The following is a 27,298-nucleotide window of genomic DNA, read 5'->3' as shown; positions in this document are numbered from 1 at the left end:
TAGCCTGCTGACGTTAAGTGATTCTGCCTTTGCGACCAGTGCTGACCAAGATCAGCCTGCACATCCGTGCAGACTGATCATGGTCTGTACTTTTCGCTATCCAGTCAGTTAATTTTCAGTAAACACCCCTTTGAATAATAAGTGGTACTGCCCATAGTGAATGATGGACCAGACTATTTGAGAGATTTAGCAGGGTAAAGGTTAAACAATCTTTTTATTACACTGGTGCAGTGTCAAAAATATAACATGGCTTTATTTCACTCCGTCTCCAACATGAGTTTAGATTATTTTTGTAAACGAATAGCCGGGTCACTAGCAGTTCGATCAGAATATCCAAATTTCCGGTTAAAAGAACGGCCATTCACTGCGATTCTACGAGTCAACTCACAGGTTTTAACTTACATTTTTTTTTAGTTACTTGGAATTAATTTGTTTCATTAATATATTATTATTCTATTAATATTATTACTATATCCGAAATTGTTAACGGCTTATTTCTTAACAAACTTTCCACAAAAGACACCTTTTTAACGATGCTTATATGATTGAAGTCTGAAATGTCTAAACAAAATGTACCTTTGCTAAACTTATACCACGTATGATTTATACTCCTGTCACATATCATATATTCATACTGTGGATCTTTTACTTGATAATCTGTACTACGATGTACGTCATCTAATGTTCCGTGGCTTGTGCACGGGTCACCGGCTACTGTAATATAAAAGTACGTAACGCATATAATTTAATGCGGTCAGGTAATTATAGTTTCATATGACAACTTTTCCCACCTCATTGTAATACATGAGCTCTTACGTTATAATGGCTCTTATTTGATTGTCCAGGGCCGTCGAGAAGACAATTCAATTGAATGTTGATAAATTTTTAAAGGGGACGCAATACACTGAATTAAGGCCCCTGTGTCTTATGCGCTACATATCGGCTCATGATTGGCAATATTTGTAACAAGTAAGGCTATGTTTCAAGATTTTCATCGTCCGTCTATCCGTGTGTCTTTCTGTCTGTCCGTCTGCAAAATAATGTTCCTCCGAGTTCCTAAAAAATGTTGCACCTACAATGAAACTTCACAAACCCATAGAGGGCAATATGTAGTAATGCCCGTATAGTATTTTGTGATCTTGACCTTGGAACAAGGGACCAGTTTGGGACAGTCTTATTAAACATCTTATCGTATCGTATGACCAAACTTTTGTCTAAACACTCTTGCTGATGCCAGTAACAAAACACGTTACCAATTTCATGTGTTCAGGATTTTATGTGTAGGCTTACGGGCAGGTAGCATGTTGTCTGTATAATGTGTCCTTATTTCAAGGAAACAAATATCACAGTTTTGACCTGTGATCGATTTTACTCTACTACGTTTGTTTGTCTTATACGCTACATATCGGCTCATGATTGTCAATATTTGTAATAAGTAATTTCAGAATCCCTTCATCTATAAAGACGTTATGGCCCGGACACAAAAAATGAACCGACCCTATTTTTGTCATTTGACCTATACTTGTGACCTTGACCTTCGAGCTAAGGAACTGTGACTTGTACGTGTACACATCGTATCATGATGGAAGACATTTGTGCCAAGTTTTTTCAGAATCCCTTAATGCATTTAGCAATTATGACATGGACACAAAAATGACACTTGTTTTGCTTTCGACCTCTTAAATGTGACATTTAATTTAAAGAGAAACGAAAGAGGACGGGCATTATATATAAACTGCCTATGTGTGTGTTAAGTTTGTGAGAGGTAGATGTGATAGTATTCAAGTAATTGCAGGACCAAATTACGAGGACACAAATTCAAACAGACCGGACAGACAGACCACCTTGCGACTCCTTTAATAATACCCCTGTCCTTCAAACTTCGTTTGCCGCTTATAATTATGACGAAATATTACAGGAGCAAGGGGAAAGCCGATATTTAATAAATAAGTCAGCTGCTAAGAAAGTCGCAAACATTTGTACAGTAATGCAAGCAAACATCCATAGAGTCAGGACATCAACGACTCCTCTTTCATCGATGGTTATAAACTAAATGGAGGTTTTAGCAATGATTGTATCTAATTTTACCATACTTGTATTGTTTATTGTATTCACGAGGGGTTTATATGTAAACCATTCTTCAAGCAAGAAAGTATGTACTTTTTACACCGACAATGTGCAATTTCTGGACGAAATCAGTGATCAATCGAGTTTCTGTGCGCTATAATTTTACCTGTAATCAGGCTTACACATTATATGAAGAAACAAATCATGTTCAGCTTCCAATAAAATATAAATATACACACCAAAAAGGCATATTAATCACTTTAAAACAGTTTTATCCAACTTTTAGTGATCAGCTTATTGCTTTGATCGGTCGAAACAGGAAGAGGGGGAGTACAGTCGTGTATAGGTAATGAAATCGGCTGGGCAAATATATAAATACTCGGGTACGTTAAACAGATTGTAGCATAGTAGTGATGTCATTTTTCAATGTGTAACGTTTGTATAAAGAATGTCAAATAAACTATTTACATTGTTTACACGTTCGTGAAAATTTGATTATGTTGCTACTGATCTGCCGATTTCATGGAATAATCGATATGATAATCTTCATAACAGATTGTAATATTTCCAATTATTGACTTGAACCATTCGAAACACTTTATCAATGTTTTAAAACGAAGATCTGCTAATTAAAATTCGGGCAGAACATAAACACCAGGGCGTAATAAACACGCAGAAAACTTATAGAAAAATATATATTATTCATATTATTCATATATAACATGACAATCGTTAACTGTTTTAATTCTTATTAATTGTAATGTTCATTTTAATGTCGATTTTGAACCAAAATCTATATAATATCATATTCCCACAGAGGCAAGACCTGTTCTGAAAGAAACCCAAGCCTCCCGAACATGCCGCTGTACAACTGGGCAAGAAGAGATTTTGAAAAATATGTATAGCAGATGATAGTTTGTTACAGCAGCGACAGAAACGTGTTTGACCGTGTGAACACTAGATACAATTTCATGAAGCCAAACTGTTTATATCGATGAGAAACTAATCAGTTCTGTGTGTATTATACTTATTGTACAAAAAGCGTTTGCAGTCATTACATATTTTGATGATGTTTGAAAGTATTTACAGACATTTCTTCATTAAATTACTTTCAAACAACGACAATCAGCATCCAAATATTGTTGCTTTTTATGTATTTAATATTTGATATTATTTCATTTAACCACTGACAGAATATATGTAATGAATAAAAGGTCCTGCTGTTATCATATTCAATAACTTCCGTTTCTTCTCAAGGAAGCTACAGTTTGAAGTCGGTCTCTTCAGTGTGTGATAGTATATTAAAAATCATAATGTTTGACTTTAATGAATTTCAAACCCAAGAAGTCCCTCCTTCCGCCTTCCTACAGACGTGCAATGAATAGTTGTTAACGGTAAGTCGGCTGCTTCGGTGGTCTAATGGTAACACGGTCAATTCAGAGGTCCGGTGTTCGAAACCCGGTCGGTTCAGGCACTGAAAATTTTTGAGATGCTATCGAGTATCTACCACTTAACTAAGAGGTCAGTATTGGTTCTCTCAAGAAAGATGGCTTCGCGTGTATCGATGTTGTACACCGGGCACGTTAAAGAACCAGAATGTCTATTCACAAAGAGCTGAGCTAGGCTAAGTTTGCCTGACAGGCCTGTATCTAAAAGATCTCTCTCTCTCTCTCTCTCTCTCTCTCTCTCTCTCTCTCTCTCTCTCTCTCTGCTTTGGGGGCTTTCTCTTGCTCTGTCCCTCTGATCAGATCACTATGTTATGGTTGAGGATAAATTTGGCGCCCTGAGTGGCAGCTTTTGTGCTTTGTAAAGTGTATTTGAACGTGTTTATCATGAACAAGACGCTATATACATCTGGTGCAACGTATGATATAGTTTTGTCCAGCTTTGTGTCAAAACATTCAGGCATCGATTTAGTACTAGTTGTAAGCATAATGACACCAGCGTGAAATACAAAATCGTTTGACTAGCTAGTCAGACACGTTCAAACCTATTCAGTATTGCACAACTTAATTATTTAAAGGTACACTAGTTTTAAAACATAAACACATACTACATGTATGTAACATTATCTGACATAATATCAGCAAGGTAATGTGTATTAACAGTTCTATGCATAAGGTATAAAACAGAATACATTGTTTACAGGTATAAAATGGAATACATTGTATACCTGTATAGCTGAACACGGAATATATGTGTACTAAAACACTGGAAGTCTACATAATCGACTTTTTCTGCATGATATTTAATTATGAATGTAACTCTACAAACACAATATATATTGAGAGTTAATTATATTTGATGAGGATGTTCTATATTAGAAGTAAATATTTACATACGAAATATTTTAGTGAAAGATATTTAAGATTACGAGCAAAGCCATAGGGGATAATGTTATAGAAATTATGCATGACATGACATTAGACATGACAGTGATATGTAGGTAACAGTTTAATTGTTTCTAGAAACTAAAACTCAAATATTTATTCTTACCGACGCCGGTTAATGCCAACCAAATCAAACACACCAATATGTTCATCGTTACACTTTTAGACTGACAAATCTGTCCGCATTTAAGCTAGAGGCATCAGTGTGACATTCTTCAAGATAAGGACAAGAGGAAATACAGTTCTATTGGATAATATAGATGACAGTATAGATAAGAGATCACTGTTATGTTACTAAGTCTCACTTCATGTACATAATATTCAAACTTAGTATCAAATATGTCAGCATACAAAATTCAAATTATTTTTGAAACAAAAATCTTAACAAAATGCTTATTTCAAGAACTACCGTGAGCAGGCGATTTGGAAGTTCTAGAATGTTTGCAACTTGAAGCAATTAATGCATCTTTAAATGAATTTGTATCAGGTGCACGAATTCAACTATTATAATCAGCCCTGGACGGTCGTGCAATATAAATGTTTTAGAGTCAGAAAATGTGTACGTGTATTTAACTGTCCGTGCTACTAATACTTGAATGCAGTGTTCATTTTCATTATCAGTTGATCGCAGACTAGCTTATTGTCGGTAGATTCAGAACCTTTCTTTAGCTTTATCATATAGCTGTCATATATAATATATTGTGTCGATCGTATACTGTCACGAATCGGCGAAAGAGCTCTTTGTTATGTTTGAAAGGTAATAAACAGCAAAATTGGAAATATTAAGAAGGAAGATTTAAAATATTTTACTAATGACCGTAATTCAGTTTTGTCTGGGACGATACAGTTTATCTTGATATGTAAATGCTTGAGACGTTATCGCGGTATCATTTTGAAACTACTTCCGTGTCGAAACAGACAAAAACGCGTAAAACTCATATAGAACATATTCCCTATCTTTTTTTAATGCTTACAAAAAAATGCGTTTTCTATTATGTCGTTGTATTAGGCATTTGAATTTTAGTTCCACACATACCTTTCAATCCCAAAAGCAAACGGACTCAGATGATTTCAAGCTCGGCTGGTATTTTTCTGTAACTCCATTCTGCTCCCATCTTGATAGGAAAGTCCGGCAATAGGGGCCAGTTTCTTTCGTATTTGATACATATTGCTAAATTTCATCAGTCTTGACGAGAAGGCAAGTTCTAAAACAGGTATAACTTCCAAATTAATTTATCTTCTGTTAATATTTGGAAGGTAGGCAAAGGGAGGTAATAATAAATTTGCCAACTCGCATTCCTTACAAGTGTCTGTCAAAAATATAAATGTCAGTGAATATTGTTGTCAAAAGTAATATTATATTTCTTGTATTCATAAATTTACTTAGTTTGATATTTGTTTATCTAATTCATACTTGTGACAAAAACTCTAATCAATATCGGATATTTTTAAAATATCTCCCGCGAAAATTTAACATGTAAAAGATCATTTGTTTTAGTTTGTAACAAAGCCTTTACTAGAATGTCCTTACTTTAACTAACCACCTTTAAGTCACAATCAATTGGTCAATGGACACTGACTGCACTGTCTTGTTGCATTGTCTGTAAATAACAAACCTGCAGTCCATCTGCTAAGTTATCCATACTAAATATAAAACTAAATCCGGTGCACCTAAAACTCAGTCACATCTCACACACAAAAGGAAAATCAGCATACTTTTCAAATTACTTTGCGCTCATGAATCGTTGTAATTCAAGTATATAAAAGCATATTGTGTTTGTTACATTATTGTGAGAAGCTCCTTCTAGTCTAAAGCGCGGAAAATATAAAAGTACAGTTAACTTATCAATGTTTCCCCGTAGTATTTTAAATAAATTTCACAAGACGACCAGTTTCTAAAAGCAATTACGGCAAAACAACAATGAAAATTTTACAAATGAATCATTTCTAACAACGATACAAAGTAGGGTAAACATCCCGTCCGAGACACATCGCATATTTGGTGTTTCAGCCCTCTACGCTTTAATAATTGTGTCTGACGGAATAGATTGAGGACTCTTATGATAGGTAGTTCTTAATTCCGATCGGATCTGAGCTATTTTGCTTTCTGTTTCTGGCCTGTTTTGTCGGCCTTTAAGGGTGTTTCTCCTTTGTTACTCTGCCTTCTGCAAAGGCATTGAGTACATGCGTTTTAGGTTCATAATGATTACTTTTTATATGTCATTGAATATTCAATAGCATGTTTGTGATTTACACAACAGGGCTTCTGTTGCCATTGCCTATGTTAGGGTTTCATCTGGTGGGGATAACTTTTGTGTCCACTGTCTTGTGACCTAAAAACATGTTTGGGGGGGGGGGGGTGCACTAGAAAGCGAAAGCGGTTTCAGCTTCCCAGTGGTGGTTTTGCCACTGACAGTTTCATGGCGGTGCATTACTGTGTTCCTTTATTTGTTCGTTTTTCCCTAGTGTGTTTGTTTGTGTGAGAGTTTGAGAGTCAGTGCCTTTGCTTTGTATGAGTGTGTGTGTGTGCGTGTTGATCGTGTGCGTGTCCGTGTCCGTGTGTTTGGTTAATTTCGGGAGGCTGATCCTTGTTTTATTGCTACTAAATATAATAAATTGATTCTCGTCCGGGAAGTAAACTCAGTCAAAAGGCCCGGTGCATAAGAGCTAACATGGTGACTATATTAATAATCAAGTTGCTCGTACGGATTCAGTACAACAGGAATGTATTATGTCTTTATATATTACTATAAATGATGATTTGACCAGACAAAAATGTTTGTGTTCTTGACATAAACTAAAGTATAATCTCTTTGTTGAGTAAGCCAAGTTGTAAATATATCACAAAATTACCTAAATACTCTTGAACAGGAAAACGCAGATTTGTATGTCGGTACCTACTTCTATTGTAAAATCTGATTTTGCTTGAATAATATCTATCAATTAAATGGCATGAGGATTCCATCTACATTCTTCTATGACAGGCAGGCGTATTACTTTCCAATTTCGCAGTAAAATTGCCTCCAAGAACCGATGTCACATTATTTCTTATGTAAAGATGTGTCAGAGGTCGCAAGAATGAACACAGCAAAACAATTTACATAAATTCGCATATCTCCAAACGTATTTCAGTTAAACACATGGCGGTAGAAAGAGTGTTCATTCTTTGATGACTTTTGACAATACAAAAAAAAATCGAATGCCGTCAATGTTTCAATTGATAAGGTATTATAGAATAGGTATATATATCTTTAATACATTTGCAACCCAATTCATCCTACTAAGAGCCTACAGCTGAATGATCAAGGTCATCAAAACAAACATTTAACAACAAACATTTTAACAAACTCAATATCTTATTCCATTTCACTATAATTTTTACAATTCAGTCTTTCTAACATTTACTTTTACTGGTTGGGAACTTACCGCCATGTATGCATTATTTAACTTTCGATCCCATTATTACACATTTCTTTGTATTCCAAGGTAAGACAATAATGGAATAAAATGAGATATTTCAAATATAATTCCGTAAGATGACCATGAACTACTAACCATTGTGTTAATATCATACATAAAGTATTGGTAATTTTATCCATCACGTTGCTTGTGTGAAAATTTAATGCGAGACGGTAAAAAATACACAGTTGTCAAACATTTGAACAAAGTCCCGACCTGAATACACAGAAGTCTCTGCACAGTTCACTGACAAATAATTTGTTTGAAGTGTCAAAACTAAAGCAAAATACATACGATACATATGCAAACAGGAATGCTTTGACTTGGAAGAATTTTCAAAAATTATCGGCGAGAGTTTGTTTTGATTGCTTTTCACAAATATTGCCTTGTTATTTAAATCATGTCGGCAAATCATTGTATTTAAACAAACTTTTGCAGGCTTTAGTTTATTGTCAATGGTGGTACAGTCCCCTTGTTTTTATAATAACAGTAACACTGCATTTCATGAGCTGTCTTAGATCCTATATCTAAATCCTTATATCTTTCACATAATTATAACTGTAGTCAAACACGCAAACTTTTACGGTCATATACCAGAGGTCTACAATGGTTCGCAGAAATATCTAGAAACTCTGGTTGACAACAAGGTAAACTATCTAGTAGCCATACAGGCGAGCAAAACCGATTTTTGTAAAACTTAATATAGGAATCATTTATCCGTTGCCACCGTCCTGATAACAATTTAGTCCATATATTGTTCTTTCTATCGATACATTTCATATTCAGAGGATGATTCCACACTACTTACACACTCTAGCTCACAGTGTCAAACATTCTGTAATATTGCCTGAACTACGTAATCTGTCATAATGAACATACACAACACTTGGCTGGTTTATTGAGATTCGTCATATTTGGAAAAGCTTTACACAACAATATAAAGGAAACAAGTTCTTCGAAAACATTCAGACTTATCATGAAACATCATAGATTGGATACCTCCTGGTATTAAAAAACAGAATTAATGTTTATGTTCAATAATTTAAACAGAACAGAACAGAACAGAACATATGTTTTATTATGACTTGTACATAGTACATCATCAAGTTCAAAATACAATTATATATATAACATTCTCATTTCTCAATATTGTGTTTAAAGTGAGGATGGCTAATCCAGTTACAGTTAAAGAACAAAAGCAAAACGATGTTTATAACACTAGAAGCACATGTGTATCCGGTGTTTACACTTTTGTATACATATCGGTTAAATTTCTATTTATAGCATACGGTTTAAACACATTTAGTCAATAAATAAAACGTAAACGGACGGTAAAGTTCTTGTAGAGACTGTTTAAACTGCTATTTTTATATCATTATACAAATTATGTCCCTCTTTTATAAGGAAATTATTATTCAATCAATATAATTTCATTTAAATCTTCCTGCTTATGTATGACTAAATTAATTGTACCTGGCATATTAAAGGCGGTTACAGTCTTTTGAAATACTAGCGTTATTATACACGCTTTCTTTCTGATTAGAGATGAAATCTTTAAACAACCTAGAGGAGAATTATATAGTTTTGCAACAAATGACACATTTTGAGTCTGTAGTAAAACAATTAGATCTGAAGGATCAAAGTTCAGCAATTTTCATTTCAAAATGGTTAGCCTTAGCTTGAATAGTTTTAGTTTTATATCGGAAAAAACAACTCGAAGAATGGTAATATGTATATGTATCAAAGGTTAATCGTGTTATTAAGCGTGGGTTCGAATCCAGCATCAGCTAATTTTTTTTTCATTAATCTAAAAATCTGATTAACAAATATTTCTGTCAAAATAATTGACGTACTATAGATATGTTATATACAGGCATTGACAAATACCAACTTCGAGTTATGACGACAATTATCAAACGGATTCAGTCTGATAAGTATGCCCTTCATACTTCTTATTCGTCAGACTATCTTGTCAAAGTTCGTTTGTTAAATTACAAAACCTGAAGAAACTATTTGCAAACACAATTACAGAGATTCAGTCTGATAAGTATGCCCTTCATACTTCTTATTCGTCAGACTATCTTGTCAAGGTTCCTTTGTTAAATTACAAAACCTGAAGAAACTATTTGCAAACACAACTATAGAGACGACACAAAGGAATGTCGGCGAATTATCGAAATGTGCGATAAGAATACTTACCAGACAGTCAACGTATATGAAAATAAACATATGGTGGTTGTTAGAATCAAACTCCTGCTGTAAAACTGATCACAGTGGTATCATGTTTCGCTAAGTTAGCACCGCACTATTCTCTCATTTACAATTCAGGTGGTCATTTATATTTATTTATATTTTAATATATAATGTGCAGTTCAATAATTTGTCCTCGGATACCAAAATTCATTCGCACCCTTCAAAATGGACTAAGATGATCTTTGATAAATTAGTTGTACTTGTTTTGTAAAGATACATGTAGAGTTGACAGAGGAGTGAAATAAAGAGCAAGAAACTGTTAGTAAAATAATATCCCCCAGTTCTTGTAATTAAAACGACCGACTAACTAACTGTAAAATAATACCTACGAAGAAAATTGCTAGTTGTTAGTGTATTGTTAAATTGTTAAAGCATTTGTTATCGTCTATACATATCGATTTTTTCAGTCCAACTTGGTTATAAACATGCTATACTAACAAATTAAACTTAAATGCTTCCATGCGTAAACCGTTCAAATATAACCTTTAAAAAAATGCAGTTCACTTATGTAACGGTGGACAGTTAAGCTAACAAGTGTTTCGTGATTACAAACCTGTTCTTAGCAAGTTACTAATACTGAAAAATGAAACTGATTCATTTGATTAAACGCCTTTTCCAAAACAATGACATATTAAATGGCGTTGTACATTTAAATTAACAAACCTTATGAAATGTAAAAACTCACATTAAACTGATAAAACATAAATCAACAAAACACAAAAAGGTAACTTCAGAGCTGGAAGACGAATGTTTTCTGACACACTGTCTTTTATTAAATCGTCACGGAGAACATACGCCTCGCCCGACAACATCTACTCTCTCCCTATTGAGCTAAACAGACAGATTGAAATAATAAAATAGGAGTGTGTGTAAGCTATATCTGTTGAAAATACAATTTTAAGATGTTAAGATATGAACCTTTCTATCTCGCGGTATTGTTTTTTCTCCATTATACAAAAATCAAGCAATTAATCACACACAATGATTTTGAAGGCGCAAAAAGCATTAAGTTTTGTTGATAATTTGATTTTCATAATCTTAATGGTGTAGTCAAAATGTTTCATTTTCTTAAAAGCACAACGTTCCTAAATGTACTAGTATGTAATTGAAATACGAATTTCTGATTCCCTGGTTCTAAATTTGTTGTAAAATTATCGCCATCTGACACTAAGCCATATGAATTGTAAGTGACAAAAGAGACCATAATTACGCATATAGCTTCAGATTTGCAGTTTATAGATAACAACACACAAGCGTCACTGAAGGAATTTCCATCTTGGCTACCTTAACATACCGTTTCAGATATGTGCTAAAATGGCGTTATACTAGAGCAAGACACGCGAGCTGCAAGTGGATCAAAAGCTTTGTCAAGACGTCCTACTGAATTGACAAGTTCTAATCGATAATAACAAATCCTAATAGCAAAGATGAGCCAAACAATGTAAAATAACAAAACGTCTCTATCGATTTAGGTTTTGTTCTTTTGGTTTTTAGTCACACTGACACAGTGAATTTTCAGTCTCTAATGACAGACGGCTCAGGTCGACAACCAAATAGAACCAATGGCTTTCCATTAACCAGCTTGGTGACTGTTCTCCATGGACGCAGGCATACATAATAGAGCCTCCAGTATAAATTTGTATAACATCAGTTGTCAAGACTACGGGATTGCTTTGGTTTTGTTATAAAAACATTAGTTAATACATCGTATCCTGATTTACATTTATTTACAGAGTATCAATGTGTGTCTTTGTTTGAAGCAATTAGTTTTAAAGCAGTTGTGATTACCTGTTTTATAAATATATGTCTAAAAACTAAACCTCTCCCGATAAAATCAGCAGATAGACAAATCTTTGATTTTGATTAGTGATAAGATAATATCTTTGGCAGTAATATTTTTCATGATTGTTACAGTCGTTCCTTAAAATACAAAGACTTGTTTACTTTAAATTCATATTTTAGTTCATTAAAGATTGTTAAATGCATGCACAGCATTATAATTATATAAGCGGTAATTAGCTGCAGTCTATGATTCTAGAACATTTCAGCTTGTAAAATGTTTGGATAACGATATTAAAAGGTAATTTTTCAAATTTCAAAAATGAATAGTGTGTAGATGATTTTTCTAACACTGCCTTGTTATAAGACCTGTATAATAAATTCATTACCAGTTTTCTAGAAACAGAAGTCACTTGTTATATCACATTCTTTGTGTAAATTTATAATGTGAATTATTATCGCTTACAGTATAAAAAGTTTCGGTGATAAAGATATTGATGACATCTACAACAAAATCAACTGCTACAATCATGAAAATGTAAATGAAAATGAAAAAGAAAGATTTAATCCACGGTGTATATCTAAATATTTGAACAAAGAAGTTATAAATTGTAATACAAGTACTTTTGCATATCTTACGCCTTCGCAAAGTTTTACAGATCCTCTTAATATAAGAATATTATGTATGGTTTATATGGTATTAAAGATTAGCAATGATATGAATTGTTCTAGGACCAAGGATGATTGTGACGAGGATAGAAGGATTAACTAAATGAGAAATAATGTTTGAAAGGATAACGTATACATATCAAAGGATGTTACCTAAATATGTATGGATGCATAAAAATAAAGAGGAACTAAAATCTACTGCGCTTTTATCCTTGGCTACACTTTGCATAACCCTCCAAAATCTGAATTGCAGCTAATATTTTACCACCACCATAATAGTATCTAACCGAATAAGTAAACGCTTGACATATGCAAAGGACGACGATCATTACAAATTGTGTGTCGTTAGAGTTTGAGACGATTATCATTGGATATTCTATTTACAAAAAGGTTGTACTTATTGTCACAATTCATGCATATATGAAATGAAATTATTGAATATCGTTTAATTCTTATTTAACTTAAAACGAACTACAGTGTTATCCTCCTGTTGTTTTTTGTTGGTTAATCATCCTCACTGTCTTATACAGAATAATCGAAAAAGGTGTTTTGGACCTATGTCTCCGATATGACATAATGTATAGCAGCCTCTTGTAAAACTTTATTTTTTGTTTGGTCTACAGTCACACCGAGGGTTGCGGTGGGGGGAGGTTGGGGGGTTGACCTTAACCATTCGGCAAATATATTGTTTTGGTTGTTACCATTTTTTGAATGTAAATTGCAGTGAAAATATTCTTTTTCAATCAAAATCTCATCGAAAGGCCATTTGTATACATATCAAGACATATAATAATTTTAGGCAATGTCGTTGTTGCACGAAAACTGTTTTTTTTTTTAGCTCACCTGTCACAAAGTGACAAGGTGAGCTTTTGTGATCGCGCGGTGTCTGTCGTCTGTCCGTGCGTGCGTCCGTCCGTAAACTTTTGCTTGTGACCACTCTAGAGGTCACATTTTTCATGGGATATTTATGAAAGTTGGTCAGAATGTTCATCTTGATGATATCTAGGTCAAGTTCGAAACTGGGTCACGTGCCTCAAAAACTAGGTCAGTAGGTCTAAAGATAGAAAAACCTTGTGACCTCTCTAGAGGCCATATATTTCAAAAGATCTTCATGAAAATTGGTCAGAATGTTCACCATGATAATATCTAGGCCAAGTTTGAAACTGGGTCACGTGCTTTCAAAAACTAGGTCAGTAGGTTTAAAAATAGAAAAACATTTTGACCTAACTAGAGGCCATATATTTCATAAGATCTTCATGAAAATTGGTCAGAACGTTCACCTTGATGATATCTAGTTAAAGTTTGAAAGTGGGTCACGTGCCATCAAAAACTAGGTCAGTAGGTCAAATAATAGAAAAACCTTGTGACCTCTCTAGAGGCCATATTTTTTTATGGGATCTGTATGAAAGTTGGTCTGAATGTTTATCTTGATGATATCTAGGTCAAGTTTGAAAGTTGGTCACGTGCCTTTAAAAAGTAGGTCAGTAGGTGAAATAATGAAAAAACGTTGTGACCTCTCTAGAGGCCATATTTTTCATGGGATCTATATGAGAGTTGGTCTGAATGTTTATCTTGATGATAGATAGGTCAAGTTTGAAACTGGGTCAACTGTAATCAAAAACTAGGTCAGTAGGTCTTAAAATAGAAAAACCTTGTGACCTCTCTAGAGGCCATACCCTTGAATGGATCTTCATAAAAATTGGTCAGAATGTTCATCTTGATGTTATCTAGGTCAAGTTTGAAACTGGGTCATGTGCCTTAAAAAACTAGGTCAGTAGGTCAAATAATATAAAAAACCTTGTGACCTCTCTAGAGGCCATACTTTTCATGGGATCTGTATGAAAGTTGGTCTGAAAGTTCAAGTTGATAAAATCTAGGTCAAGTTTGAAACTGGGTCAACTGCGGCCAAAAACTAGGTCAGTAGGTCTAAAATTATTAAAATCTTTTGACCTCTCTAGAGGCCATATTTTTCAATGGATCTTCATGAAAATTAATCTGAATATTCACCTGGATGATATCTAAGTCAGTTTCGAAACTGGGTCACGTGTGGTCAAAAACTAGGTCAGTAGATATAAAAATAGAAAAACCTTGTGACCACTCTAGAGGCCATATTTTTCATGAGATCTTCATGAAAATTAGTGAGAATGTTCATCTTGATGATATCTAGGTAAAGTTCAAAACAGGGTCACTTACCTTCGAAAACTAGGTCCATAGGTCAAATAATAGAAAAACCTTGTGACCTCTCTAGAGACCATATTTTTCAATGGATCTTCATGAAAATTGGTCAGAATTTTTATCTTGATAATATCTAGGTCAAGTTCAAAACTGGGTCACATGAGCTCAAAAACTAGGTCACTATGTCTAATAATAGAAAAAACGACGTCATACTCAAAACTGGGTCATGTGGGAAGAGGTGAGCGATTCAGGACCATCAGGGTCAAGGAAACGTTAGGTATTTTCAACTCTTTCTATCTTCTTTATTTTTGTAACGATTTTTTTTTCTGGCATGAAACGTTTGTTTATTTGCTGATTTTAGGCATGCGAAAACGGTGAATTATTCCCATTAGAGCGCCCTGTTGATAAACGGTTGCGTCCCTGATTATCCTAAACTCAGCGGTGTCTGTTAAGTTTTTCCTACCGTCAGTGAAATGAGATAGCTGTAACTAAATATTCTTCTTTTTTTACTTTGGTTGTCTATTTTGAAAAAGAATAATGTTTGTTTATGTATTTGTGCAATATGATGACGTCATATGGAACGTGTTGTTTTCTGGAGCTTTAATGTGGAAAGAATAAGAGACTTGGAAATATCATTTCTTCATAACTGTTTGAATTTTGGCAGAAAAATAAATTAGATAATAGAAAAAACTACTTTTTGCACATGTTCCTTTGTGATACAACAACTACAATATCTCTGGACTCTGATAGGGCACTCCTCTTGCGCGTTCGTGATTACTGGATTATCTAGTTGTAGATACACGAAGAAAACGTACAGTAAAATAAAAACAGTCTGATGTTTTATTCTTGGACACAGAAAGAATCGACGGTTATAAATTTTTTTTGGACTATGTATTTTATTATTTTGACCAAAAACAAACACATACTTAGGGTAATTATGAGAGCATATAAAGGTTCTAAGTACGTAAATTCTAGCAGTCATGTGCAGTATATGATGTGAATCAATTACCTGTAAACATGGTTTGCTCTGGAGTTTTATATTTTTATACTGGTGGCTGAGTTATGCAAAGTCACCCGTACTTTGTATAATTTTGTCACTGTTGTCTTTATTGGCAATGTTTGTTTTTCTGTGCTCCTTTATTTGTTTGTTTTGTCCTTTTGTGTTCACTTTTGTGTGTGGTGTGCGAGAGTTGTTCGTGTGTATCTTTGGGGAGGCTGCTTTTTTGAACGTGGCTTTCCCTGTTGGATATTCTTCCTTGTTTTTTACGTTGTACTGCGACTGTTTTTAAAGAACATGGCATTCCCTTGTATTTTTGTCCTTGTTCAACTTTCCCCTTCGGATTCCCCCCCCCCCCCCACCCCGACCCCATTTCGCCCCTTACCATTTCCTTCCCCTTTATCAATATTTAACTTAAATTAATATGTTCTTGTTAGATGTTTGAAGCAACCCGTCTGAAATATTTTTCCATTACAGCTTCTTTTTGTTGTGGGCCTACTATGTAAATGCGTTGCTCTGGGGCTGTGTTTTTGGTGCTCTGTGCTTCCGAGAAACCTGCCCTTACCTATTATCTTTTGTAGCAAAGGAGAAGGTTAACTTTTGCACCTAAATGGCCTAAAAACATAAAGTCGGTAAATTTAGTAAAGAACATGTTTTCTTTCATCAAGTAGTATTGTTTTATCAAACTGCACAAACTATTTACAATAAATCCATTCTAGGAGAAAATATCAGACATACCTGAAAATAATTTTAACATTATGGGTATGGGAAACCTTCCGTTTTAAACTAATTTTCAAACATATCTGAAATTTTCGCTATGAGCACAGCTGTCGACTACAATAAAAAAATAACCATAAATTCTGTGAAATAAGCTGGACTAGTGGTCATAATAGTTTTGTGGTCCTTGAGTGTGCTCACTACTAAAAACTTTCCCATATGACCTAAATATGGTAAAAATTGCCAGTTTTTTTCCAAATTCTGCGATTTCAGCAATATTCATTGATATGTTGTGAACAAAATAATAAATTTATTTATAAAAACTAAATTCCTTATAGTAGACAGACATTTTGGTAGCAAATAATATACAGTTCTTGCAAATTACAGCCAATTTGAAAATTTTCAAAATTGCATAGGCCATATAAGGCTATCGTTTTGGGGAGGCTGCGATTTTGGTACGTGGCATTCCCTGTTTGATATTTGTCTTTGTGTTTTAAGCGAACTTCGTAAATACATCTTTCAGTCATGGTAGATAGATAGATAGATTTAGAGATAGATTTATTTCGGTAAGGAGTGCACATACATGGACAATTAAAAAACAACATGTATAGTAATTACAACATAATAACATAATGCATACATGAAATTAAAAATAGCCATGACAGGCACACCGTCACCAAGGATTACACAAAAAAGAGAAAACTCTTATTTCCATTGTGGTCCTTTGTGTTGGTGGCATGACATAGAGAGGCATAACAGAGTTTACAAAATTATGTGACTAGATGGAAATTGAAGTATGTGACTAGATGGACATTACACAGCTATATCAAATAAAGAATTAACTATATGAATAATAGATACATTAAGGAATATTCTGAAGGGACTTAACTCTGGCGGCCTTACGTAAATACTTCTTTCAGTCATGGTATTAACTACATGAATAATAGAAACATTAAGGAATATTCTGAAGGGACTTAACTCTGGAGGCCTTACGTAAATTGATTGAACGAAGTTTACAATTTTTGTTCAGCAAGTGTATTAACTCTTACGGTCTTGGTACGATAAAATCAAGAGACTTAAATCTAGTAGTCTGTTATAGGTTTAAGGTATTTCTCATGAAGCGAATTAACTCTAGTGGTCTTGTTATTTGGGAGAAACTTATAAGGGACCAAACTTCAGCAGCCTTGCATAGTGACAGCGGAGAAGGCAAACAGATCAAATCTTACGGAATGTAAATGGGACCTGACTTTAGCAGAGGTTCATCCCGCCTTTCGGAATGCGTAAAACAATTAAGGGATATAAGTATATCATCCTTATGATTAAAGAAAAATCAAAGGTATAACCGTACATATAAAATGAAATGAATGAGATACAGTGTAACCTCGATATATAGGATGTTTGTTATTCATTTTTTTCATATAAGTGACCTGTTTCTTATCTTAAAAAGTATACTGTTTATTTCATGGATCAGTTTTGCATGGAACATTTTGATAACGTACAAAGTAAAATAGTTTTGTTCTGTAATTCAAGGGAAGTAATTCTTATTGAACTTAATATCATAAGGAACATTGAAATAAGGTGAAGCTCTTCAGCTGATTTGATCTTTTGGGTTGGTTTTCAAATTATCTTTTTTTTTCAATATCTTTGTCATAGAAATCTACAATACGACCCATATTTTGTAAGACGATATAAATACTTCATTGAGTCGTACAATTAATGGACTGTGCTAAGTTATGTTGTCTATGCCATTTATCGCAAACTGTACGCACTTGGCCATAATGCAAAGCATTGCTAAAAGCTATAAAGTGACTTGTTACAATTTAGTTGTTGCTAATCCTCTCCGTTTCGTTCAAACTGGACTTGAATATGAAGAAGCGATGCTTTTAATACTTTGTCCAAACTATGTGGCGTGTTAAGCTTACTGGATATCGCACTTTTGGCTTTAATCACACACTTGGATGTCAACAAGACATAATATACACATGTAGAGTATAATTATGATACTTTGAGCTTGTTATATTATTGAAATGAAACTCCTGTTGACTTTGTTTGAGCGTATTATTCCAAAGGATTGGAAAAAGTTGGGGATTTGAGATTTAGTTAGATTATTGTCCTTTCTCTTTGTTGATAAAGAGCAGTCGCTGTACTCCTGCATTTTTGAAACTAATAGTAAAACAATAAGGCGTTGTCGGTCAATACAGCATTTTGAAATGACTTGCTTTGATATACATACAAGTTGTCAACTATTTTCATACCTTGCACGTATCTAAAGCGATCTCTGAAACTTCCGATAAGGTCTCGTCAGTGGTCTTAATATCGAAGTTTCACTGTACAAATAATATACTGAAACTACTATAAAACATTTAAATCCAGGTACGATTGATTCGATATATAATTTTGCAAAATATCAACTTGTTAAGGCAAGTTAAATATTGCCGCCTCCTAGCCAAGGAAGGAAAGGGCAACGGCTGCATGACTGATTTTCGGAAAACAAATCCTGACCAAGGACTAAAAACACAAAGGTTATCAAGTTGTAAAAAACAAAACAACTATACCTATATCTATTTCAAAGTATTTTATCTATCGCATTTATCTATAATTAAGTTGTAAGGCCTTCTTAAGTGTGTTTGAGTGTAACAACGTTGTCTATTGACTAGAGATATACAAGATTTTTTGAATAAAAACGCCCTTTAGAAGCATTTAGAAAAGGACAATGCAGCTATATATCTATGAATCCAATGCTCTTTGTGTGAATTATCATTAAAGTATCGAATGACATTACAGATATTGCAAAACATGTTGCTTTGTTTACGTTTTGTCTTGGTTACAGCGCGTGCGTGTTTCATATGTGCGTCACAAACACAAATATAGCTGGATTAGTAGTGGGAACCTAAACACCTGGATATTCACGATACTCACGTTTTCTAGGGTTTCTAAGGGAATATAAATACTAAGGTAAGGCTTTTCTATTTTTAGATACTTAGGGAACCCCCAGTATCTTGCGCGGGAACGGCCTTCTTAGAGGTCATGCGCACATAGCGCTTCTCCTTCTGCCACGTTGGCAAAACCTGGCCGCCATTTTGTTTTGCGTAAAGTCATTGATTGTTTCACTTAAGTACAGTATGAAAATCGATCAAGTTTAAGAAAAACATATTTTTTGTTGCAGAAAAATGTACAAATTACTTAATTAAAATATTGTATGTATGAAATTAAATATAAAAGCAAATCCCGTGCAATATCTTATGAGTCTGCACCGTACAGTGGAACCAGCACACGAAAAAAAAAAAAAATATCAGATGCAGGTGCTCTCTCAAGAATATGAATGATTTACATAAGTATAGCATACATTTTTTTATTCAGTCATTTTAAGATATGAAATATACTAACCTACGCCCATATTTATTATGTATCGATTAGTCAGAGTAATTTCGTGTTTTTATCGTTAGGATATTTATTACTCGTATATATAAATATAAACTTGCAAGGTTTTTTATTTTTATTGTTTCGTTCGACTGAGATTTAAGCCAAAAAGAAGGAGATTGTAAAGCTGAAACTTAGTCTTATCTTCTATCGATCGAATTCGTCTACAGATAAGAAAAACATATGTAACTGGAACTAACATTGTAAATATACACACACGCAACATCAGCTGCGCAGTGTCTACATGCTTATTGTTATTGATATTGTACTCTTACAATGTTAAAGTTTGATATTTTGAATATTTTCTTTGTTTTTTGATGGGAAAATGAAAACCATAAAAATAATTACAGGTGTTAAGTATAATATAATCTATGTATGTATACATATATAATCATCATGTTCACTGAATAGGATCACATTGCTTTTGTTGAAAAATAATGTTACAGTCATAAATGAAGCATGTATAATAGCGACGGATGTCTGAGGTTTCTTAAAATATGCTTGAATAACCGTAAAAATTGCATTTATTAAAATACCGATCGGCGGTGTGTAAATCAAATTAAATATCGAAGTGGTTAAAATTTAGTATATTTTTCATTTTTTCATATGACTGATATTGTAACATTGCGAATTTCAAAAATATGGGCTATATATAACATATATAATATAAACATATTTTGACAGGCTTCTTTAAAATGATCTTTCTAATTGTCACTATTGAAACTGGAGATTTTCACTTTGTTTAGGTTTTCTCGTGTCCCAAAGCAAATTCGAACCGGTAACCGTCTGATTAATTACCTGGAGCTCTATAGTACCTCGCTAACCTGGCCGAAAATAAAAACACCTGAAAACAAATCAATCGGCTGAAATTATACTAACGCTAATTCAAACTGTTCTGTCATCCAAAATCCTTAAAATTCTCATTCAATTAAAAACTAAAGTAAATTAATGTAAATTAAAGGTAAAATTAAACACTAATGAGTCTGGGTGAAATGTAGAGGTCGGAAAACGTTTTAGATATCATGGCTATAATAAAGATATTATCATTTAACTGGTACATCATACGTCAACCCTTAGAGAAATTTTCATGTATATATGATATAAATATGTAGATTTAGACTTATTTCATAAATATTTTAATCATTTTTATCACAGTTCTGTCCAGACATTTTGTTTGCCTTAATAAGATACCGTCCTGATAATCATATACTGAATTTCAAATCTGTGGAATGATAAACAAAAGTCCCAAGTGTATAGATACCATATCGCCTAAGTTGAATAAATCAGACAGTTCATTATTTAAACAAAAATAAAATCAATTAATCATTGAACAATTGTTAGAAAAAAAAAATGAAAATATAAGTTAATGAAACGTTTTATCTAGGAAACCGAGATGTTTCAACTATGATGACAGGAGAGAAAAAAAAACCCATAGAAAACTTGTAATTGACACGGTAACGTTTTCAGTTTGTGATGAAAAATTACTGACACTGGATTGAATAGTGATACAGTGTATATATTTGGTCCAATCTTAAGTGTTAAAGTATTTTTTCAATCTTGATACTTAAAAGAAAACTAGTTAGTGTATTGATAACTGAAGTGATTGAGTGAGAGAGCCCGGGAGCGAGTCAGTTAGTACTGTAGCTGAGTAAGAATGATTTTAAAGTATTTGAATTGATGATTGATTGAATAAATGAATGCATGAGCGAGGGAATGAACAAGTGAGTGAGTGAATACCTATATAAATGAGTGTTTGTTTGTGAGTTAGTTTAGTGACTGAGTGAGACTGAGTGTAACTAACAGTGACTGGGTCATTGAATTTGTGAACGCACTTATAAGTGAGCGAGTGAGTGAATGAGGGTCCATGAGTTAGTAAGTCGCGTGTGTAAATATGTGAGTGCATTAGTTGATGAGTGAGACTGAGTGTAACTAACAGTGACTGGGTCATTGAATTTGTGAACGCACTTATAAGTGAGCGAGTGAGTGAATGAGGGTCCATGAGTTAGTAAGTCGCGTGTGTAAATATGTGAGTGCATTAGTTGATGGGTCTGTCTGTCATTTTTCAGTCAGTGTCTAACAACTTGGCGGGCATTACATCAGTTCTTTGTATTATATGTGGAAATATATACTCATCAGTGGTTCTAAAACCACAATCTTGTAGAGGAAGAATGCATGTTTTGATGGAAGCCTAATAATGTTTTTGCTGCATATTCATTTTAACTTATCAAGTTATATACATTTTGTTTGTTTCGCTGCGACATTGTATTTAACGAATTTAAATAAGGAGAAAAAAGGTATGAGAAAACCAACATTGTGCGCGTGCGACCAGCAGGGACCCAGACTAGCTTGCGCATCCGCGCTATCTGGTCAGGATCCATGCTGTTCGCTAACAGTTTCTCTAATTGCAATAGGCATTGAAAGCAAACAGCATGGATCCTGACCAGACTGCGCGGATGCGCAGGCTGGTCTGGATCCATGTTGGTCGCAAACGCGCTATGTTGATTTTCTAATGGCGCGGCTCATTTATTAAACATTCAAAGTGCTTTGTAATAAAAATGTCCTTACTGATTGTAACTTTTTATTTAAGGGTAGCCTATGAAACTGTAACGGCGCGACGAATTTATCATTATTGTTATGTTAAAATACGATGACCATTTAATATTGAGTCTAAATATATCAATCTTTAACTTAAAACCGAGCGTGGAGCGGGAAAAGTTAGTAAGTTTATTAAAGTTAGACGTTTCATGCACTTGAAAAATGTCAATTTGGAAGATTCATTATCATATATTTTCTTTCGCATGCAGAACTGGAGCGGCAATTCAGTATATTATAGAGTGTTGCCACCTAAATATCTGATACATGTTGCTCAAACATTTTTTTCAAATACTTTTCTTTCGTATATAGTGAAATAATGTCATTATTTGGGAGCGCATTTCGTTCTACATTCAATTTGGTAAATTAACAAAATGTGAGTATTTTAAAATCCGTTATTTCATTCAATTGGTATATTGTAACATGTATAGATAATTAATGTAAAGTAAATAAAAGCAGTTAGGATAATTTAAGTACTTGTAAATAGGCTTTGATGTGCTGATAGAGTAGTCGACCTGTCTTACTTTTGGTTTATTATATCAGTAATATAAGATATCGATGGAATATGAATAAATAAATAACATAAGAAGGTAGATATGTATAAAAAAAGAACCAGATTATATGTGTACTTCCTATTTGAATGAGGGGACATGCATTGAAAATTATGTATGCGTCTATAAAATATTAAAGATACCAAGCGCCATATAAATATACTTGAGAAGTGGCTCTTTAGAGGAGTTGAAGTTCACAAATTCTACATGTATTATTTTTTTGCGTGCTTATCGCAGTAGATAATTGTCTACATACCTTACTTACTGCGCAAATGTTGTTAGGAAAGAAAAACTGGAGAAAGAATGATGTAATATGTTTTGTTCACGGTCTAAAGGTTAGATTTCCCGGAAGCTTAGAGTACAGCTAACCCGGCCAGAGCCATACCCGGCACATTTAGCAACTGTATTGGGAAGATATAGCAGACACGATGCTTAAAAAATCCAACAAGAAATACATTTCTTTTATATTCAATATGCAAAAATGAGTATGGGGTAGATACATGCGTAGGGTGTTTAGGCAAGTTTTATGTATCAATATTTGATTATAATAGTAAACATATATGATTACGTCTTCACAAATGGTTTCAAATCGCGCGATAAGATGCACATATTTTTGTTATGTATTACATGACTATGTACGTGTTCTATTTTTACTTTATAATTGATATCCCGAGCCGATATCCTTGTGGAATGTCAAAATATATGTTCTACAAAGTCGATGTAAGATATGCAAACAGTTTAACACAGCACTTGCGGACATTCATTAAAACGTTAATGGATTGATAAGACATGTCCTTAAATAATGTAATATAATCATACAGATACATTGCTAGTGTTATTTTGTCACTCTCCGAATTTATTTATTTATTTATTTATTTGTTTGTTGTGATATATGTGATCATGCAATTGTTATCTGATCTTGATGTATGTTAGTATTATTTGTGGTTGGAAAGGAACTTCGGTTCAATTCCTACAAAAATAAACGTATGTTCTGTTCTGTTCTGTTCTTAAAGTCCAAGGCACTTAAAGTTCTAGCTCTAATAATATCAAAATTAAAATAAATATTTCAACATTAATGTAGAAATTTAATGTTATATTCCGGTTTAGAGATAAATTAATAAATTTCACAGTTTATATTTTGATGACAATTCATACATATCACTTATCGTACTTTTTCTACATGAATTTGAATTTTTAGAAAATTTGAATTTCCTTATTGATCATATCTATATAGGTGACAGCTAAGTTCACAAACTATTTGTGGTATTTGGACATCCTCCAAGACGGTATGTTAATAAACCCAGTCCTTAAAATTGATAACACACAGCTTAGCCATTTTCGGAAAGTGAAAAGAAAAGTGTACTTGTCTTTAGAATCAATATAAATGTACTTTTGAAATCCATCATCATGATCTTAACAAAGAATTAAAGAATTAGCATATGTATTTAATTGTCTACGCAAGATATTTCGAAAAAATATTTTTAATTTAGGTGGAACGAACAAAGAATTTAATATATTTTTTTTGTAGTCTTTTTAAGAAATCCACTTTTTTTTTGGTTTTGCATATTAACAGGATTATTTTGTAGACTTGATTTGATTTTCTTTAAATCGATTCTGATCGCATATCATTTGTACATGCATTTAGCAAATTGAAAACATGATTAACCCTTTCAAACCTCCGCCCTAAATGAATACATCAATAAAAACCATGATTTATTACTTTATTATCGAACACTATTAAAATACAGCTGATAATAAAAATTACGACATTACAGTTTTATACTATTTCATGCGCTCGAAAAATTACGCGCACTTGTAAGAGCTAATAGGCATACACGTAATAGCTAATACGTAACGCATGTAATAACTAATGTATGCGTGCGTAATAAACATACACTGTATAGAAATGACATAGATGTATAGCATATAGATCATTTTTTGACCTTCTAATGAAATTACATTTTGAAGTAAAGAAGTGAAGGCAATAACTTTATTCATTAGAAGGTTTATAAGTGAACTATAACCTATTTACAGTTTAATATTTAAAACTGTAGGTAACCATTAGCAACCTCCATATTGATCAACTAAATGGTCTACATATTTTTTGTACCATGTAACTTATATAATAATCAAATAAGTGAGTCAAAAATTTGAAAATTGGATGTTTAGACTTCATAATGACTAATACACACGCGGTAGTATGAAAAACCCCATTTATGTCACCTCTGCACCGCCACACCTTACGTCTTTGAAGATAAGTTTAACTGAGTTATAAAGCTATTCATATTATAAAATATATCGCCAAAATATACTTTAATGTAGTGTGAATATAAAAGGGAGAAAACTGCAAGAATATATCACAAATATTTACTGACACGCTTACAGACACCTAACATAATTCAGTCTATATGACATGAGCTACATTTTTCTTTCTAAAAATGAGTATTTATATGCGTTAAAGGTATTAGGCGAGACTAGTTCTTCAATTGTTTTATATAAAAAAAAACAACAGAGATTGTCTCTGAACGTTTTAATATTTTTGTTATAAGGACCTCTGACAGTTTATATTAGTATGAAATCTGCCTGTTGGAAGCATACAGGCAGATATATTTACGTTTCTTTTAGTTATCAGGCACAGAAAAACTTCATTTTGAAACCAATTTCTGCCCTTGTTACAAGGAATTTGTGCATGTCATTTAAAAACAAAATCTGTTCAAAAGTGTCATATAACTTTACTTCATCCGCTTTGATAATTTGTACATGTGTGTGTTTGCCGCGCGGAAGATGATATGTTATATGGGTAAAGGGGTCTGTTACTATATAAAACTGTTATATTTTTCCTTACATATAAATATAACAATATTGTTTTTGGCCTTAAAATGATCTCTTGATCAATTGTTTTACAAACAATATTTTCAGAATCTAAACCTGTATTATTTTTGCCACATGCTATGATATTAAACACTGAATATCCGGACTTATGTTTTTATGTAAATTATTGTAGCTAATTCATATAAACTGTCTTCACATTTAAAATGTAGTTCCCTAAAAGATATTTTACCTGTCAATCTATGTGTAAGAATAAGCCGCTGAAATGTATGAAATACCCATGGAAAGACATTCTTTCCATTACAGTATGTAAGATATACATCATTTAAGGACGAAAAAAACATTTTAACTCGAGGTTTAAATTTAATTGAAGTATTTGTACAACAGAAGGAAATTGTTTAAAGTATATTTTATTTCCTTATACTGTATCAAGTTAAAAATGTTATACTCCATTTTAATTAATTTCCGCTATTAATTTCCCCTTAATCCTGTTCTGTTTGTATATTGTTTCCTTACGGAACAATAACTCATTTTAATGAGCAACCCGTATTAAGGTAGTAAATGAAATTTAACTTTTTAATGAAATAAGGATTTTATGAAGATAAAAATTGTAGTATAGTACAAACACAAAATTGACAGTAAGATGACTAGACAAATGTACCATAAACAATACATGTTCTTACTAATTGTTCTGTGCAGAGGGAAATTTTTAAAGTGCTTAACATGTTTTCTGTTGTTAATTTTTTTCCAAAGTTGCAGTTTTTGGCCAAAATTAATGTTTCCAATAGGTAAAGAATTCTGCTAGTATTCATCTTGGTTGCATTCTTTGCGCGATGAGTAAAACCAACATAGTGGGTTTGCGGCCAGCATGGATCCAGACCAGCCTGCACATCCGCGCAGTCTGGTCAGGATCCATGCTGTTCGCTAACAGTTTCTCCAATTCCAATAGATTATAAAAGCGAACATCATGGAGCCTGACCAGCCTGCGCAGGCTGGTCTGGATCCATGCTGGTCGCAAACCCACTATGTTGGTTTTCTCATGGCGCGGCTCATATATTCACAAAGTTTTAGTCAGTATTTTTAATTTCCGAACTTCTGTTGTAGCTCTCATATTTTGACGTTCACACTGAAAATGTTAATTCAACATTTATTTACATGTATTTGTCTCCTTTTCTGAGGCCACTAAACTGGCATCCGGCGCTTTTAATTTAGAAAGTACATTCTCTTTTGCATTTCCAAAAAAAAATGAAATGATATTACGTTCAACGAATACATTTCCAAAATACGAAATAATATTTCATAAATACAAAGTGTCATTGCATTTTTTACGAAATAATCTGTACTTTTATTATAGATATTATTATATTGTCATTTTTCGTAAAATCGAAATATTATTTCGA

At 33.3% G+C, this 27,298-nt stretch overlaps 1 protein-coding gene and 1 long non-coding RNA gene across 5 annotated transcripts in view; one reads left to right on the top strand and one right to left on the bottom strand.

Annotated features, from left to right (window-relative positions):
- Positions 1 to 4,677, bottom strand: part of LOC123553773 (von Willebrand factor D and EGF domain-containing protein-like) — a 38,866-nt gene extending 34,189 nt beyond the window's left edge. Inside the window, exons 1-2 of the mRNA XM_045343419.2 lie at positions 4,564 to 4,677; positions 577 to 714 (exon numbers count right to left, since the gene is read on the bottom strand). Of these exons, the coding sequence (XP_045199354.2) occupies positions 577 to 714; positions 4,564 to 4,609 (184 nt within the window). The 5' untranslated portion in view covers positions 4,610 to 4,677. The remainder of the gene's footprint in view (positions 1 to 576; positions 715 to 4,563) is intronic.
- A 7,534-nt stretch (positions 4,678 to 12,211) lies between these two features.
- Positions 12,212 to 27,298, top strand: part of LOC123553776 (uncharacterized) — a 78,197-nt gene continuing 63,110 nt past the window's right edge. The window contains exons 1-2 of one of the 4 annotated variants that reach the window (XR_006686849.2): positions 12,231 to 12,249; positions 19,337 to 19,461. This is a non-coding gene — a long non-coding RNA (uncharacterized LOC123553776). Of the gene's footprint in view, positions 12,250 to 19,230; positions 19,462 to 27,298 lie in introns of those variants that run through there. The other 3 variants (XR_006686853.2, XR_006686865.2, XR_008371863.1) reach the window with 3 other exon arrangements.

The sequence above is a fragment of the Mercenaria mercenaria genome, chromosome 7 (genome assembly GCF_021730395.1).
Source record: "Mercenaria mercenaria strain notata chromosome 7, MADL_Memer_1, whole genome shotgun sequence".
In the NCBI taxonomy this organism is placed as follows: domain Eukaryota; kingdom Metazoa; phylum Mollusca; class Bivalvia; order Venerida; family Veneridae; genus Mercenaria; species Mercenaria mercenaria.
This window is presented reverse-complemented; position numbering and strand designations above follow the sequence as displayed.